Source organism: Chaetura pelagica, unplaced genomic scaffold (assembly GCF_000747805.2).
Source record: "Chaetura pelagica isolate M959 unplaced genomic scaffold, ChaPel_1.0 scaffold247, whole genome shotgun sequence".
In the NCBI taxonomy this organism is placed as follows: domain Eukaryota; kingdom Metazoa; phylum Chordata; class Aves; order Apodiformes; family Apodidae; genus Chaetura; species Chaetura pelagica.
The window spans coordinates 628,623-647,424 of NW_009953958.1; the positions used below are offsets into that span (position 1 = coordinate 628,623).

At 38.5% G+C, this 18,802-nt stretch overlaps 1 protein-coding gene across 1 annotated transcript in view; it reads right to left on the bottom strand.

The window, feature by feature from the left end:
* Positions 1 to 3,821: 3,821 nt before the first annotated feature.
* Positions 3,822 to 18,802, bottom strand: part of SGCG (sarcoglycan, gamma (35kDa dystrophin-associated glycoprotein)) — a 51,217-nt gene continuing 36,236 nt past the window's right edge. Inside the window, exons 6-7 of the mRNA XM_010001899.1 lie at positions 5,138 to 5,261; positions 3,822 to 3,995 (exon numbers count right to left, since the gene is read on the bottom strand). Of these exons, the coding sequence (XP_010000201.1) occupies positions 3,822 to 3,995; positions 5,138 to 5,261 (298 nt within the window). The remainder of the gene's footprint in view (positions 3,996 to 5,137; positions 5,262 to 18,802) is intronic.

The following is an 18,802-nucleotide window of genomic DNA, read 5'->3' on the forward strand; positions in this document are numbered from 1 at the left end:
AAAGTAGATGTTTGTAGAAGACACACTTTTTTATCACATGGAGATGTTTGTGAATGAGTTTTTAATCAAAACTTTGTCTTTGGTTTGCTTTCTGGATAATTAATTCAGTAGCACTGGCATGATTATTTGCTTACTTTCATTTACTAAGATGAAAACAGGAATTCTAGATGTCCAAGAAAACTTATTTGTAAAGCATTTTCTAAATTCTGAAAAGTAAATTTTTAGCTGGGCCTAAGATTTTTGTTCATATTTCTGCATAACGTACATTTCACATTCTTAGAATCTTGAGAAAATAATTTTGTTTTAAAAATTAAACATTCATTTAAGCTGTTTCATTTGAACACAAAAGGAGAAGCAGACTTAAAAAAATGTAGAAAGTTTATTCAAGAATTCAGTTTTCAGACAATTCTTGCCATTCCCTTTTGCATAAAGCTTTATCAAGAGAGACAAATGTCAGTACTAAAGGACTGTGAAATGGAAACAAAGAGGGTTGTGTTTGGGCAATCACCAATAACGTTTTACTACCATTTTGATATTTTTACTTTTATGCTGTGTGGCAATCCCAACCAGTTACAAGAACTGCTTAAATAACTCTTGAGAGAGAGAGAGAAAAAAAAAGCAAACAATATAGTTCACTATGCTGGGTAGTGGGTTTTTCTTTTCCCCATTTGGATAACATTTTTAAAAATAAACTGGAGAAGTATCTACTCTCAGCTTCCTGTGCTGTAATTTTCTGTTAATCTGTAACTATTTACTAAGTTTGAGTCAAGTAGAGACAATTAATTTGAAGTATTAGAGATGGAAAGAAATCCACATGGAGATACCAGAAATGATAATTCAGTGATGCATGAACTATATTGAGGTTAACAATTCAGATTATAGCATCATCTGACTCCACTATGGTAATTTGAACATAAAATTTGTTTCTTCACTGACTTCAACTAAAAAGAAAAAAATCCAAAAAATGTTCTTCAGTGGCAAGCAGATGATATCCACGCTTTAAAAAACCTTCACAATTGCAACATAATGCAACTCTGTTTTCAGTGTCAATTTTGTAGCATATTGCAAAGACAAACAACATTTAAACAATTTAAACAATGAGAAACAGAGAGAAGAGAGACAAATTGGTAATTTGGATGATGGCAGATTTGGGGATCCAGCAGATCTGTTTAGTTTTCTAAACTAAATCCACCTGTGAACTGAGGCAAGTCCAAAAGGTTTATCTCTTCAAGAAAGGCAGCAGTTATTGCAATGTCTAACTGAGGTGCCATAATACTTAGCAGTATTACTGGCCGGGGAACTGCACTGATTTTGCTAGTTGGAGACCACAGCTTTTTAAAAACATTAACTAAAACAGCTACAAGAAGCTGGTGCAGAAGTGGCTTCCAAGTGCCCTGTAGTTTAGGGATTAGGTTACTTTTATGAGAGATTGAAAGCCTGGATTAAATCCCTTGCTCTGTACTAACGAGCAAATCACATTTGGAAATGTGCCTCCATAACAAAAAATTAAAATACACAACTTAAAATGCCATGTTTCTGTTGCCATCAGAATTGGCAGGTTGTGACTAATGTGCTTATTTCAGCATCTGTCTAAAGTTTAGGGATTAGATTAGGGGAATGAGTAGTATGTTCCCACATGGAAGTGGGGATGTGTTCCTTGATGTCAGAAACGTAGGTATGATGACAATTCAAATGCCTTTGAAACTAGATGGTTGCTGAATTCTCTAAGGACTTGAACTCCCAGTTTTGCTGTTGCACTACATCTATAAATGTCTGTAGACATTACAGCCCTCCAGGTTGCTTGTAGCAGCAGTTTTTAGATACCTGACACATGTAATGGACTTTGCTGTTCTTTATTTTAATACTCATACTTTCTGTCCAATGAATAAGCTAAGTCTGCTCATAATTTGGTTTTCAAAGGAGCTGGAAACACCTAAACTGGCTCTAAAGGAATCCTGAAGGCAGGTTTCTGTTAAAGCCTGCCTCAGCTGAGGGCTTAGTTATAGAGAGGGAGATAGCTGAGAGATACAGTTGTACAATAGATACATATTGTGGCTTCCTGCTACTCTCTTAGGCAATACATTAGCAATCGGAGAACTCTCCAAATACCACAGGTGACCTCGATTCGCCTTTGTCCTTTGCCTGAAGCTCAGCTTAAGCACCTCTGCTTTTTCTAATGAAGCTCTTCTAGTTTGCATTAACTGCTGAGGGCTCCACCCTGCTAATGAAGGGAAATTTCAGTATTGTACATTAGACCCTTGGATAAATTACAAAGGCAGCCCTTAAGGCAGGGACTACCCAGGGCTTTACCACAATAACAGTGGTGAACTTTTTCAGTCTTTTGTGGGAATCAGGGATTGTAACTATGTGGGGGGTTTCTTCACCTGCCTCCCAGAGGTGAAGCAGCAATTTTTAAAAAAGGCATATTCTTAAGTTACTCTTTTGTTTAGATTTTCCTACTTCAAGGATGATAATTATTTTCTCCAAAGGATGGACATTCTGTGGTTTAATAATGATAACGGGTTATAATCTTTCTGTAAATAGACACCAAGGCACTATGTGATAGCAGGTCCTACCTGGCTAATAATATAATTAGGTATATACAAAGCAGCATTAAAGGAGTTAAAAACCCATGAGGTTTAAACAACAGGCTATTAAATACAAATCTTGCTACCCAGAGGTATGCAAACAATTTATTTGTTTTCAGTGCAGCCACTGTACAGGGGAATGGGCCCTACAAGGTCAATAAACGGTTTGTCAACTCTGGTGAGCATTTACTTTGTGTCCTAATGTAAAAAATAAAGAGTAGTTTTACTCTCTCCATTTGTGATGGAGTCACACTCTGACAGGATCAGAAATATCAGTCAACAGCTGCAGATGGAAATGAAATAGTCCTCTTAATGGAATCTTGTGGGATGCAAAAGAGTTGGTTTTTTTTCCCACTGCCCAAATAGTTCCTCATGTCAGACAATCTGGAGCCACATTAAGGATTTTTTTCATTTTACTAGTCCAGCTGGCAGAGCAAATTGCTTTGTTGAATTCTCATGTCCTAAAATATAAAAGGGTTTAAATGAGTACAATGGTACAGGCAGTACAACAAACTATAGGTATTACAAAATATACTAATATATTTCTCTGTTGTATAGTGAACAGAATTGAGACACAGGGAGGTGTGAAAGACTCCTGGAGCTTTTTGTATTTTTTTTTTTTATAGGAATCTCTTTAACAAGCAAATTAGCATATTATGTTGCCAAATTAAAATAGAAAGCTATTAGCAAATTAATACCTTTTACATAGAACTTATACAAATATTGTATTTTTTTGTATGTTGTGTTATTGCAAGAACAAAATTGCATAGACCATTTGGTGGCACTTTCTGAATATCTCAAATAATGCTTTGTCTTTGCCTTGTTCAAGTAGTTATCTCAATTTAATTTCACCCACTAATGCAGTGTTTACATGTAGTGAGAGGAAAAAAACCAAGGAACTAAAAAATATTAACAATGACATAATCATCTGACTGAGTAATAGTTCAGCAAGGAAACATATTCCTTTTAATTTTTTTATGCTCTCTGTAAGGCTGTTTTGAGTGTGTTGCAAACTGAATATATAATTTAATTCAAGTCATTCTTCTGAAGTTGAAATGTCATTTGTGCTCTTCTTCCCCTTTCACCCTGTAGTCCAAAATTGTAGATACAGATTTGCTTCCTAAGCTGAAGTACTTTGCTTTTAAAATTCTGAAAATTCTGCTTTCGGTACCGCTCCTTAGCAAGGAAATAAAGCTGAGGTTGGCAGGGGGCTGTGCAGCCTCCTCTGGGGCCTCACTGGCAGACACGGCTGTATTCTTGGCAAGTGGAGCCCACGCCGGCTACTGACAAGTAGAGCTTTCCATCTGGACACACGCAGATTTCGTAAAGCCCCTGAGAAATACCAGCTCCACCCCTCGTGCCCTCAGGCAGTTTGGGCAGTCGCACAGTTTCAGCATCGAGCAAAAGCTGCATGAGAGAATGCAGGACAAATGGGCTTGTTACAGATAAAAATGCAATAGCCATAAAATGACTTGACTTTGTCTAGGCAGTGGTTAAGAACAGCTTTCTACTCAGACTTGAAACAAACGAAGCTGCTCTGAGGCCTAAGCTCTTGGCAAACGCTGGAACACAGGAGATAAACCCATCCTCTTCCTCAGCAGAGACCACATGAAGATCAACACAGCCAGATCCAAGGACCTGCACCTGGGTTGGGGCAGTCTCAAACTTGGATAAAGGCTGGATGATGAGAGACAGCAGCTTTGCAGAGAAGGACTTGGGGATACTGCTGGAGTATGAGCTGGCACTATGTGCACTAGCAGCCCAGAAAGCCAATTACATCCAGGGCTGCATACAAAGAAGTGAGTCCAGCAGGTTGAGGGAGATCATTCCAGTATCTGAAGGGGCCATACAAGAAAGCTGGGGAGGGACTTTTTACAAGGGCACAAAGTGACAGAACAAGGGGTAATGCCTTATACTTGAAGAGGGAGAAGATTTTAGGTTAGATATTAGGAGGAAATTCTTCACTGTGAGGGTGGTGAGACACTGGAACAGGTTGCCCAGGGAATTTGTGAAAGCCCCACCCTCGGAAGTGTTCACGAGCATGCTGGAGGGAGCTTTGAACAACCTGGTCCAGGTGTCCCTGCTGAAGGCTTGCAGCCATGCCAGCTGGCTAAGGATGGACGTATGCGTTGGTCTGGAGTTGCTCTGTGGAAGAACTGCCACTGTACAGCCTTGCAGAGGGGATAAAGAGGCTGCTGTGTATTGTGTGCTGTTGCTGATGGGGCAACTCCTAATGATGTCTCCAGAGCTTCACTCCTTGATTTAGCAACTTGGTGGCTGAGTCTTCCTCTGGGCCAAGGACCCTGCTGTGGTGCCCAGGGATCACTGTGCTAGTGGGGAGCTGAGCGCTATCAGAGTTTTACTACAAAGCGTTTCTCTAAGCTAATACAAGATAGGGTCAATTGGTAGTATTTAATCTGACCCATAAATAAAGTTTTATTATTGGCACAATGAATTTTTATATCCTGTCTCCTAAAATCTGAGGAATTAAATTAGATATAATCAGCAAGATCAACCATAGTTATGGAAACACAAGGGCTTGTACTCACCACACCATCACTGCTGTGTAGTTTGATATCCATCTGTGAAAGAGCTTCAATATTCCCAGCTTGAGCTTTGATATTAATTCCTCGTGGTGCATCCATACTCAAAGATCGAGTTGGTGATTCCAGCCTGAAAGCAGAAGAAAATCTGACAGTAGCACATTCTCTTATCTTCCTTTATTTTTGAAAAATAAGTAAACTTCAAACAAGTACTTGAAGGATTTTGCCTGAAGTCATATAAAAGATGCAGCTTCTTTTTTTGTTCAGGCAGATTTAAGAAAGTAGGTAGCTAATTAAAACCACCAAAGTATCCCAAATGAAAATTACAGATGAATTAATACAAACACCAGGTGTTATTTCAGAGAGAACTTCAAATTATTTCAGTATAATGGTAATTTCTTTTTTAAAACTGAAACCCATTTTTTTCATTCTTTAGTTTGATTTTTTTTTTTTTTCAATTTTGACATTAGAAGATATTGAAATCAATACAGTTAGTGCAGTCTGGAAGCTTTTAAACAAGAGTTTTTACACTGCCACCAGTCAGACCAACGTTTCACTCAGTGTGCATGTGTGTTGTTTAACTAGATGGCATCTGAAATGCAAAAATCAGTAACTTTGTTTGAAATAAAAGTTATGCAAAATAACAGAAAGCTGCAAACTCTACAGTGCCACAAGATGGCAGGAAGGTTCTGTGTTAGCTGAATAATCACCTAATCGAGTCAGCTGTGCAGGCTTAATGATTTTTATTTTCCCAAGAGATAAGGCTTTGTTTCTCCAGAATTTTGGTAACATTTCCACAATAAGCGGCACAGTCAGTACTAATTAAAAATTGTAAGAAGGAAAGAGCCCAAGCTAGGCAACAAGCTAGTGATTATATTGCTTCTTTTGGCTATTACTGCTTCATCTTGAGACACTGGGAACACTGCAGGATCATAGCTGATACCTACTGGGTTTTATTCCTGAATATTGGCTCACCCTTCCTGATGACACCAGCCTGAATTTTACACCATCAATCAGCCAACATTAAATATGTGAATATTAAGGCTAGAGAAGATGAATCAACCAGTGGTCTCAGTTTACTTTACATCCATATTAACTTCTCTATTCTGTACATTCCCAGAGCAGAACTCAGACATGTGGTCCCGTTCCCAGGCCTGCGTGTGCTCACCCACTGTGTCTTCTGGAAGGGCAGGGAGTGAGTGAGTGAGTGAGTGGTGTGTACCTTTGCACAGTCACTCCCAGCAGATGCTGTGCTGGCTCTGCTCGTGCCCAGCAGCCGGTCGGGGTGCACAGGGCCCGTGTCCCAGCAGGTTCTTCAGTAGGTTTATGTCATGGAGTGAGTCTAGATGCTGACTGCCAATCACATGCTAAAGGAATGAAATGGTATCACATGCAGTTCTGATGTAGCTGTCTGGTGGGTTTAATTTACTCAGACTGCTTCAGTTCTTCCTTTTTTTTTTTTTTTGCACTTCCTTTGTTAAAACTAGAATTTTAAAAGAAGTCAGTTTGTGCTGGTGAGAAACATCAGTTGTATCTTAGAGTTCTAGAGAAGCTAAATACAGCTGGTATCTTAAAACCTAAACTCATGATATCTGAGCACAGCTAAGCACAGTCACTGTAACTTCATTTTTTATCCCCAAATCTGAAAATGACTCAGGCGATATTGGCTTATCACTGCTTGCCAGAGGTAACAGAAGATGATATCTTCTTTGATCTTCAAAAGTCCCTTCCAACCCAAACCATTCTATGACTTCATGTTTCTATGATCTGCCTCTCCCCAGCATCTCCTGGGTTAGTCACCTTCAATTAGTTTAAACTCCAGATTGGTAACTTAAATCCCTCACAATGGATAACTGCATCATGGTTCCATATTAGGACCATATGCGTAAAACAGTTTGATGCCTTATCCTATGACTCCTAGATGCCACAAACTTCTGGCATGATCATGCTGGGTACAAGGGCAAGAGTGTAAGTCTGTTCTGTATCAGATGTCTAAGATAGTATTAGTCATCTCTATTAAGCAGTGTTTTTAACTTAACAACTTTTCTATGACTTTTTGCTTGAGATTCTTATTCTTGCTTGTTTTAGCAAGAAGCTTAAACACTGAATGTTTTTTTATTTTATTAAAAAAAATAATATTTCAACTATAAAATCTACGCATAAGCATAAGTTTTTATGTTTGAGCTCTATTGACTATTACAAGGAGGCAGACTGGGACACATTTTTTGAAAAGTGTATCAGACCTGGAGTTTGAAAAGCACTGTAGAGCATTTCTTACTTTCTACCAAAATTAATGCTGGCAAGAAGCCTACATACTTTGGAAGCATTTGCAGATTTATTTTATTACTTTAATAAAATTTAAATTACGTGGCAGAATTACATTTGCTATATTAATCACAATTCTAAACTTCCGTTGTTTATACAGGTCATATTTCTAGATTAACTAAGGGTGGATTTACCTAATTAAGTCAGTCATTGAAAATGGAAACTGCTGTGAAGCTTAAGCAGTGATTTTAAAGCCTTCTGGAACTATTACGTGTGAGGTTTTAGAAAAGGCAACATTCTGTAACACTAATTATGTGTTTCTTCATAGAGCATTCAAAGGTTTTGTGCCCCAAATCCAGATATGCTAAAAGGCAAGCAAACTCCCTAGTGTAGAAATGACATGACTGAATTGAATGTTGACTTTGAATGTCCCTTCTCAAATCCCACTTGGTCCTAAAGATACGTAACTTTCTCCTCCCTTTCAACAATGACCTTAGATTCACCTAAAATTCCTCAGTTCTGGCCCAGAGGCATGTGTCCAGTTTTTTGCTGGTGGGCAGGTTTGGACTTGTTTGGTATGCTTAAGGGTCTGGAGACCATGTAACTGCCCTAGCAGAAGAGCTGACTGATGGAGAGACTTCTATGAACTCAGGGTGTCTCAGAAAGATATGAATAGAGCACTGGTGGTGATTAAAGAAGATGTTTATAAATAAATTGTAGTAGTTGTTGTTGTTGTTTTTGTTGTTGTTTTTTTTATCAGTGACCAGTGGGTCTACTTAAAATACAGGATGGGAGGAAGGTGCTCAGCACTGTGAAAGATCTGGGTCAGTCAGGAACAAAACACATGACTCTGTGCAGGTAATGGCTGATGAGAAAGTTTCAAGACCTTCCCTAGGCAAAAAATGGCGGGAGAGTGTAGGCTGGGCTGAGCAAAATGTTCATGTGCACTCCTTAAAAGTCTTGGCAAAACAAGAATTTAGTTTATGCAAATGCTGGAGGGTGCTTGGAGACTCAGAGGACAGAAGTTGATTGTCTTAGAATTTTTAGTAATTTCATAGTTTTTGTTTGAATTTAGGCAGTAGAATGATGAGGGAATGCATGGTTACGGGTCACTTCATCTTTATTTATTTATTTGTTTATTTAATTACAGGCATATAAATTACATTTAACAGAATGGAGTGAGGATCTTTATCATTTAGAGGAATGAATCTATGTGATGTGCTGCATTAAATAAGGCATCTGTCACAGCATTGGGGAAGATGGATTCTGTACTTATGAGTAGCTTGGTACTGTGATAGCTGCCAGGGGTCTATTAGCAAGTGGTGTGATGCAAGAGGAATTGACTGGAATGGCACAACATTTTATGCCAGGGACCTGGCACCTCCATTACATGTGTTCTGAGGATCTGGACTAGCTGTTGACCCCAAAGACTGGGAGCCCAGAAAGGTTGGAGCTCATTGGATGTTTTCCAGGAGAGCACAGCTTTTGGGTTAATTTAATCTAAATTCATGTACCCCAAACAGTTCCACAATGAGAACCAAGATATGGGGAGCTCAAGCAGTTGGACATTTCCCTCAAAAGCCCCTTCTGAATTTTAATGAAAACACTCATGTAGACATATCCATGGAACATGAAGCCATGGAAACCATATCTAGGCCCATCTGCAGAGTAGTTTTTCGTTTTCTCCTCTTTCACCTTGATCCCTGCAGCCACCTGGAGATTCGTTGGCAAAGTGCAGGGAAACTGCACAGTGGCTGCAGGGATGGGTGGGGGGTGTAAAGGTTCCTTGTTAGTATTTCATAGCCCTGTCATCTTCAGGATATTGGTCCTCCAGCAGTCCAGTGCAACTAAACAACCAATTACAAGGAAGAGAGAATTTTTAGCCCTGTCTCCTACCTTGTTGGTAAAATAGTTACAGAAGTTGACTATACTGTTTTGGTGGGCGGCCAAGGAAATTTGGTGCTGACATGTGCAGAAGAATTCCTGAAAGACTGTGTGAAAATCTCCTGAGGGAACCTAGACATCATCCAGACTCTGGATCTGAAACCGTCCCAGCAACCTAAAGGCTTGGAGATTCTCACCTTTTCCTATAAGCACATTGTAAACTCATGGCAATACCAAATCACCAAAATTGCTCAGTTGGCTGTTTAGGGAGGATGTGAGGGGAGTGACAGTCTTGCTGTCATTGTGGTAAAGGAGCAGCTGATACTGCCTGTGCATACTGCAGGAATATTGATCTCTTCCTTCATCCTGTTCTGGCAGGAGAAGGAAGGATATCTTGCTGATCTAATTACCACAGTGCATTAGAAAGCTGGTTTTAGTACTGCAGAAAGAGTGCCACAGTCTTCTGGAGTCCAAGTTTCCTACTACAGTATGGGGTTGCTTGACTCTTAGAGCAGGATAGAGGAACCAGCTCTGCTCATCTGAGTTTGGGGAATAGTTTATCCCTTCCCTCTGGACACTTCTTGTCCTTTCCATCTTATGAGTCAGCATCTCTCCTGAATTCAATCATGACAGAATTCCTCAGTATGATTTTAAGATAAAAGCTCCCCACATATATGCATTCCTCCCAGCACCCACTTGGAGGAGACCATGTTTATTTTAAGTGGACTGGGCAGGTAGATGTGCACTGCCTCTAAAATTGTGGTGCTACCCACCTATCTTGCTCTTTTTTTTTTCTTTCTTTTATCTTTTTTTTTTCTCCTCTTGCTTTTTTTGTTAAAATTTTATCATATATCAATTTTATCATATAGAAAAGATTTTATAAAATGTAAACACAGCACTAAAGTGTTAAAGTATGCCAAAGAATTCAGCAGTGTATAGTGTATCAAGTATTTTGAGTTAAATATGTTCTTGGATTAGTAAAAGTGAGGCATGGATGTATATTTTAGCCCTGACTCAGCTTTAATCAAAAAGAGGGTCCTTGTACACAGGAGAAAATAAAATGTCAACTATATTGGACTTGATTTACTTTATTTCACATTGGATTATTTCACAGCATTATGTTTATTTAGATCATTAATAAGATACTGGTCTGGTGTTCACCTGTATGGTGGATTTTCTTTGTGAAGCCCTTTCAGGCACTGAAAGAACACAAGGTGGGTCCAGGCAGAACCTAAATGCTGGCTACTTCATAATGCCCGTTCATCAGAAATTTTTAACTGTGCTTCCTGGTATTGATTTTTATGAGAGTTCATAAAATATACTAATCCATAATTTTCACTTCTCTAGTATGCTCAGCCTTCTTCCTGTAGTGCTTCAGTATAATTAAAATAAAAGGATCCAAGCAAAAGAGTAAAATAAAAATCTATATTAAGGTTTGATTTAACAAAGAAATATAAGAGGGCAGAAAACAGTGAAAGATCCCACACCCCTTTCTTTCTGCCATTTGTAGGACTGAAGATGATGCTTCATGCTTGTTCCTAAGCATTGATATGGGAGCATGTGTGGGAAGTGCAGTACTAGAGAAAAGACTGAAGAATTTGAAGAAAAAAGAAGAGGTACAGAAAATGTAATTGAGAAGAACTGGAATAATGGTATTTGGTCCACTGATGTGTATTTGTATATTGTTCTTTCCCTTGAACTTCCATGAAGACGCTAAAATCAAACCTGATGACCTGGTAAGGATCCCTCCCATTGTTCTGAGCACACAGCTGTTTGACCCACCTCACTGTAAACAATCTCTAAAGCTTCTCAGAGTTAGAAAAGATTTTTTAAAATAAAGTGCTTTTACCAAATCTGTTCCAAGACCAAATAAGTCCATTACAGCAAGTTCAAGAATGTTGCCAGTTTTGCCACTGAAGATCTGATCCTGCAAGTCTGCACTCGTGTGACAGTGAGTGCTGTGCAACTCTGCCCATCGATATCTAATTCCAACACTAGGCTGGTCTTTTCCTGAGATTATGAAGATACATAATTTTTCATTCCTACTTTATTTTCTTGAGAGAAACAAGAAAAGTTAGGAGACCGATGGCTACAAGCTTTGTTACAGTCTACAAACATGCAAAGCACTGAGGTTGCACAGGGGACAGGCTATGAAAGTGGGGCACTGAGCATCAGATGCTGTTGACACATAACCAAACCAATTTTCACATTATTAAGTAAGGAAGAAACCTTCATATATCTCTGGCATGCAGAAGGGAGTCTTGCCATGAACACACGCCATTGAGTTCAAGTTTGACTTTGGAAAGGTGAAAGTGGAACATAGAATTAGAGAATCATCCTGGTTGGAAGGGACCTTGAAGATCATCAAGTCCAACCACAACCTAAATCCCCCTACCATAACCTAATTTACCCATTCAGTGCTTAAATCATGTTGCTAAGCACTATACCTACATTTCTTTTAAACACTTCAAGGGATGGTGACTCCACCACCTCTCTGGACAGCCTGTTCCACTGCCCAACCACTCTTTCAGTAAAGAAATTCTTTCTAATATCCAGTCTAAACGTTCCCTGGTGCAGCTTCAGACCATTAATGTATATTCAATTAGGCAGCAACTGGAGGTCATGTAGGAGAGAAAAAGTAGAAAAGGCATGAAATGAAGTAATAAAAACATAAGAAAAAAGGAGCAAAAGGAAAATCTTTAACCTGTCAAGAAGTAATGTCGTGAAAGTCAAAAAAGTAACCTTTAGGGTTGTGTGAGCTTAATTGGCCTTGGTTCTCTGTAGGTGTCTGCTTTCAGCTCTGCTCTTTGAAAGCATATTAACCTTTAAAAGGAGTAGTAGGAGTATTTTGGTTCCTTGATTACTCTGAAAGCAGTCTACTTCACTGGCAATGCAGCCAGATGTTATAAGAGAGTAAACCATAGCCAAGAGTATGCATTAGTTACACAGGAAAAAGATATTTTCAGCATTCATTAATGGTCCAATATATGGAATTTCAAATCATATTCTCTCTTTATCAAGAAGCTAGATTCCTGTTGATATGAGCTGAAGAAAACTAAGCTGGAGCTGCAGAGGTGGATAGTGAGCAGCAGGCACTTCCCAGTGCTGGCTGCCAGTTCATGCCCATACTCACTTATCTCCCAGCAGCTTGCTGCTTTGAGGTCAGGCAAGTGGAGAGGGGGATCAGAATGTAGCAAGAATATGATTACCCAAAGCTATGGATCTTGGTGTTCTGCCCTGTGGCTTTTGGTTGTTTGCCAGCAGGTGCAAAGGCAAAGAAAGACAAAATAACAGGAGTGAGATCTCAGTCTTTGTACATGCCTTATTTCTATTTTATTTTGTAAATAATTTTCTTTGGAATGACTCCTGAAATTAAATCTTGCAAGCAGGAAGGATGAGTTTCAGAGAATTTTCTGACAACTGTATATATAGTAAGTGCACAGAGGTATTAGTATTCAACAGTAAATTCTGATAGCTCTTACTGAATGTCAAAAAATATAAAATATTAATGACTCATTAAATCTCCTTCCCTGGTCACTTCCTGCACATTAATGGAAACACAGCAGTTACTTAGTCAAGCCTTGGCACAAAATTCTGATTTGACATAACTTCTGTGAATCTTCTAAAAGCTGATTGATTTTCCTTCCTAACATGTCCCATTTTACATTACACATGTTGAATTTGTTCATGTAAAGCTGGAGTAATTGCTTCCTATCTGCATGATGCTGTCCTCCAAACTTGGACTGAAAAACAGTATCCATTTTTCCCTGTCAAGTCCATTAGTTGTTCAATGGTTAAATAATATCGTCCCAATTTTTGTAGCTTAGTTTAAAGAAATAATTTTTCCAGGGTTATTGCTCCTGCATTAGGAATTATATTTTGTTTCAGTAAGACTAATATCAGTATCTACAGTTGCCTTACAATGAACACCAAGTTAGTCTATTATTTATGCCACAATAAAATGTAATATGCAAACCAGTAAGTTAATCAAAATTAAATAGCAATTATGTAAAATTAAATAAGAATTTTTTTTGCAGTTCCTTCTAAGTGCATCTGGCTATTTTAATCGCAGATAAATATACAGGAAAACATATAGTAGCACTAAATACAGCTTAATATTAGGACTGTACTTTCAACTGAAGTATGCCAAAGCTAATACTTCTCCAAAATAAAGTTACTGTGCCAATAATAAAAAGTAAATCACCAGCATCTTGTGAAAATATCTGACAACGTCAGAAGAAATATGGGAAAATTTATAGGATGCATTAGAATTCTGAGAAACATAATATGAGGGTGTCTGTTTAGAGGCAAGTGTACATACATAGGAACTGCATTAAAGAAAACATATTTGGCTGGAATGAAGCAGCAGTATGTAAAGCACCTAATTTTTCTAGTAATTCTGAAGCTTTTTTAAAAAAAACCTTCAGTGGCACTATGTTCCAACTTAGAAACTATAAAATAGTGGAGCAATTTTTTGCAATTTGATTTTAAAACTCACTTTTGTCTTGACTCTCTTCTGCTTATTGCTTAAACGCATTAATGAAAATGTCATTTTGGAAAGTCTATAATTTTGTCTTAAATCACTTTGGAAAGTCTCAGAATGTGCTGGGCTTTGCTGGCCATTTGTAACATCTCTGAGCTCTAAAAAACAGACACAAATGCACATTGTAATGCACTGAAACATCCCAAATGCTTCAATAACAGCAGAGATGCTTTGAAATAATTACAGAAGGATGTGGTAGGCACTGCTTTTTCTGGTGGCCTCCTTTTCTTGGGACAATAATGTTCTTGACATTTATATACATACATACACTGAGAGTCCTAATGTGTGAAGCACGAGCAGTTGTTACAAGAGGGCTAACAGCAGTACAGGAATTTTGTATGGCATGTACAATATTGCTGCAGGACTCTTTCTTTTAAAAATGACTCTGCTGTATGAATGCAGTCTGAATATTTAAGAGCTGAATAGTAACCAGAAATGGGTGCTGAATTATCAGTTGAATCACACACATGAACATTTAGGATAAGCCAAAGTGTTAGACAGATACAGATGAGTTTGTTTTGTTTTGTTTTTTTTAACCCTACTCCATATGTATAAGAAGTGTGGTTGATGTTTAAATCAGTAAGTTTGCTGGGGTTTTATTACCTTATCTTTTTTTTTGCTAAAAATGATCAAGGATAAAGGAGAGATCACTGAGGTAATCCAGTCCTTTTGGGTGGCATTCTTAAATGGTGGGAGTATTTGCTGTTCTTGAAGATGTCAGCTGATGTGTTCTTAGTATTGTCCTTTCCTTTAATTTAAATTTAAAAAAAAATCTTGTCATACTTTGATTTCTGGAAATATTCTGTGTTCCAAATGTGTTCCACATTCATGTTCTAAATCTCAAATGAGTGGCAAGAGATTATTCCAGTAAAGCTCAGTTATGAGATTCTGGATTCAAGGGAATTGTTCAGCATAAGCACAGTGGGCACCAACACTGCTTACAGCTTAGGGGTGATCTCTGTGCCCAAGCAAAATTACAAAGCCAGATTTGGATAACAGATGTTTCCAGTTCCCAAGGTTTTGATTAACAGAACTTATTTTATGTAAGCAATAGGAAAGAAATCTTCAGAGTTCAAGGAAAAATGCACTTACATGTTCTCATAAGAAGAGAATAAAACAGTGCCCAGTTTTAATGCTACTTTGAAGTAATTAAAAAACCCCACATTTATAACCTACTAAAAACATAGCAGGTAAGATTATTACAGTGTAGTTGTTTGTTTACTAGTTCTCTATCCATCCTAAATATTGAGTTGGTTTTGTTTGCCCATTGTCACTCAATGCAGAGTTGTTGAAGGAACGAAGACTAAAGATCAGAACTGAGATATGATTAAAATAGAAGCTTCTCTCAAGACTGACACTTGTGATAAAGAGTGGTAGGCAGAGCTAATTCAAAAGTGGTCTCTGTGATGACCTCAATTTTATGATGTGCTGACTCTCCAAGTAATTAAAAATGGCCAAGGCCCCAGTGATTGTGATTGAATCTGGCATATCACAGATGTTTCGAGCATGGCTTTTTCATATTACTTTAATGATATTATAAAACAATTATCTGTATTATAAAATTTTACTTTCAATTAATAACACTTTTTGCATCACTGTTGTAAAAATCTGGTTACTATTTCCATTATGACTCTTTACTTCAATAGAATTATCTTCCAGGTTGAAATCTGCCATGCTTGACTTTTATATACCTCAAGCAAATTTTTCTTCAATATGCAGAAGCATAAAGATTTCATAGAATCATAGAATCGTAGGGGTTGAAGGGACCTCTGAAGATCATCAAGTCCAACCCTTCTGCTGCAGCAGGAACACCTAGGGCAGATCACTCAGAAATGCATCCAGACAGGTCTTGAAACTCTCCAGAGAAGGAGACTCCACAACCTCTCTGGGAAGCCTGTTCCAGTGCTCCATCACCCTCACAGCAAAGAAGTTTTCCTCATGTTGAGGTGGAACTTCCTGTGTTGCGACTTGGTGCTGTTTCTCCTCATCCTCTCACAGGGCACCACTGAAAAGAGACTGGCCCATTCTTGACATCCAGCCTTCAGATATTTATAGACATTAATAAGGTTCCCTCTTAGTCTTCTCAACACTAAACAGCCTCAGGTTTCTTAGCCTTTCTACCCAGGTGTAAGACTCTACATTTATTCTTGTTGAACTTCATTAGGTTCCTCTTTGCCCAGCTCTCCAGTCTGTCTAGATCTCGCTGACTGGCTGTGCAACCTTCAAGTGTATCAGCCAATCCTCCCAGCTTCATATCACCACCAAACTCGCTGAGGATACACTCTGTCCCCTCATCCAGGTAATTGATGAAGATGTTGAATAAGAGTAACCGGAATTCTTCAGTAAGTGCTGTTCAAAGGTTTCACTTTGAATGAAAAGAAACACTCAAGTGAAGAGATCTTTGCTGACAAGCAGGTCATACCCTTCTCCTCTTATGATTCCTTAGTACAGTGGCTGCATGTGCCACACTCTCTTCAGATTCCTCACAACTGAAGCATCACAACCGCACACACAGACTGAGGGAGTGGGGACAGAGTATGAGTAGTGACTGTGCACATGTACAGCATTTCTTGGAAGAATTACTGTTATGAGAAACTGCTTTCCTTTCTTCCTCCAGAGTTTGCCACATGCACATCCTTTTGAAGAGTGACTCCTGTTTCATGCCTCCCCCCAGCTCCCTTGATACATGTGCAGACAGGTATAAAGGTGGACAATAATGTAAGGGGTGCTCCACCCAGCTCAATGTTACATCACAGACTAGTGACAGCACAACCACAGACTTAAAAAGAGAGCTCCAGGTGGTCACCTGCAAGGTGTCTATAACTGTGAAAATCATTAATGAAATTTTCACAATAGCTTGTGCTCTGGTGTTATGCTGGAGTCACTGATTACAAGTTCACTTTAGCAATCTCATCAAGCAATCTGACATTGTCAGGTACCCTGTCCAACAGTGTAGATGTAGAAATCCCAGAATCATGGAAAGGGTAGGGTTGGAAGGGATCTTAAAGATCATCTAGATTCAACCCCCCCTGCACGGGCAGGGACATCTCCCACTAGATCAGGTTGCTCAGGCCCCCAACCAACCTGGTCTTAAACAATTCCAGGGAAGGGGCATCCACAACTTCCCTGGGCAACCTGTTCCAGTGTCTCACCACCTTCACACTAAAGAATTTCTTCCTAATGTCTAACCTAAATCTCTATTCTTCCACTTTAAATCCACTACCCCTTGTCCTCTTACTACAAGCCCTTGTAAAAAATACCCCCTCCCCAGCTTTCCTGTAGCCCCTTCAGGTACTGGAAGGTGCTATAAGGTCTCCTCAGAGCCTTCTCTCTTCTCCAGGCTGAACTACCCCAACTCTCTCAGCCTGTCTCCATAGGAGAGGTGCTCCAGCCCTCTGATCATCTTCATGGCCCTCCTCTGGACTCACTCCAACAACACAGTACTCTAGGTGGGGTCTCACAAGAGCAGAGTTGAGAGGGACAATCATCTCCCTCAAGCTGCTGGTCATGCTTCTTTTGATGCAGCCTGGGATACAGTGAGAACAGGACAGGGTCTCTTTTCAGGCTCAGAATTACAGAAGGCATGATGATATAATCAGCAGAGGTAAGTCTATCTCCTAAGGTCTTGTGATCCAGATGTACATGCCCCGCAGGTATAGTTTGCAAACCAAATTGCACACAAATAGCTAGTAATGCAAGGCAAAGAGAATAGATCGTACATGGAAAATTCATTTCACTTTATGATTAATATTTTCAAGTTAAATCACTGCTTAAAATAAAAGATGTGAAGTAGTACCCAAACTTTTGCTAGTCAGATATTTTTAAATATCTGAGTCAGAAATGCTCCCAAAAAGGTGATAAACGTGATGTCCTGTATCATCCAATCTTCTAAACTATTCCTTTTCATAGAGTTGAGTCCACCAGATGAATGTAAATTCTTTAAGCTTCCAAAAGAATTATTTGATGGTGTTCTTAGTTAACCTGAATGCAGTAAAGCATATGAATGCAAATTTACATCTAGCAAATTTAATGCCTGCACTCATAAAATTACATTGCAGTAGAAATACCTCACCAGTCAGGAAGCAGAGATGCTTTATAAATACTGAATCGTAACTGTAGGCTTACTTTTCAGTTATGTAATTAATTCTCTTCTGACTGACTGGGCTTTTGATTTGCATAATGAATGCAAAAAATAATCACTGTACTTCCATTAGTCAGATGATATTTTTAGGCAATTAGCATGTAAGCATTAGTATTACAAATATGATTAAGTAATGATGTAGCAAATGTTTTTTACCCCAGTAGGCTTCTTCTATCCACCTCTTTCTAGATTTCTTTCATAATTCTCACTCATACAATCATAACCCCCAACTCAATTTCATTTTTCAGACTTTGTGTCTTATTACACATTTTAAACCTAGCAAATACTTGAAGTGCAAAAGGAAACAATATTATCATTGGGGAAAGGAAAGGATAAAAGTAAGTCTTCATAAAGAATCAGAGAGAAGTAGAAGCCATGAGCAGAGTTATTGGATGCCACAGAAGAGAAGTAAAAATTAGAGGGTACATATTTCTTCTGAATATATAGACAGTGAGGTCTGCCTGCAATCCCCTAGGGCAATAATTTACCTTCACCAAATACCTAGAAGATGTATAATTATGCCCTCCAATTAGCAATATCCTAGCACATGCAAGTCACAAGTTGGGAAATACACATTTTTTTTCTTCTAAGCATTGCACATAGGGATTTCATTGAAATATGAAGCAATGCTCCTTAAGTTATACATTCAAAATTTCAGTGAATGCCAATATTATACACTTGTTAAAAATACATCTGTTTCCCTAGGAAATATTGAAATATTTTCTGAATATACCCGTAGCCATTAAATACACCCATATTCAAATGTTATATTATATATAGATATTTATAGTAACAGTCTGACAAAGGTTGCCTCTCTGGAACAGTGACATCATTCCTG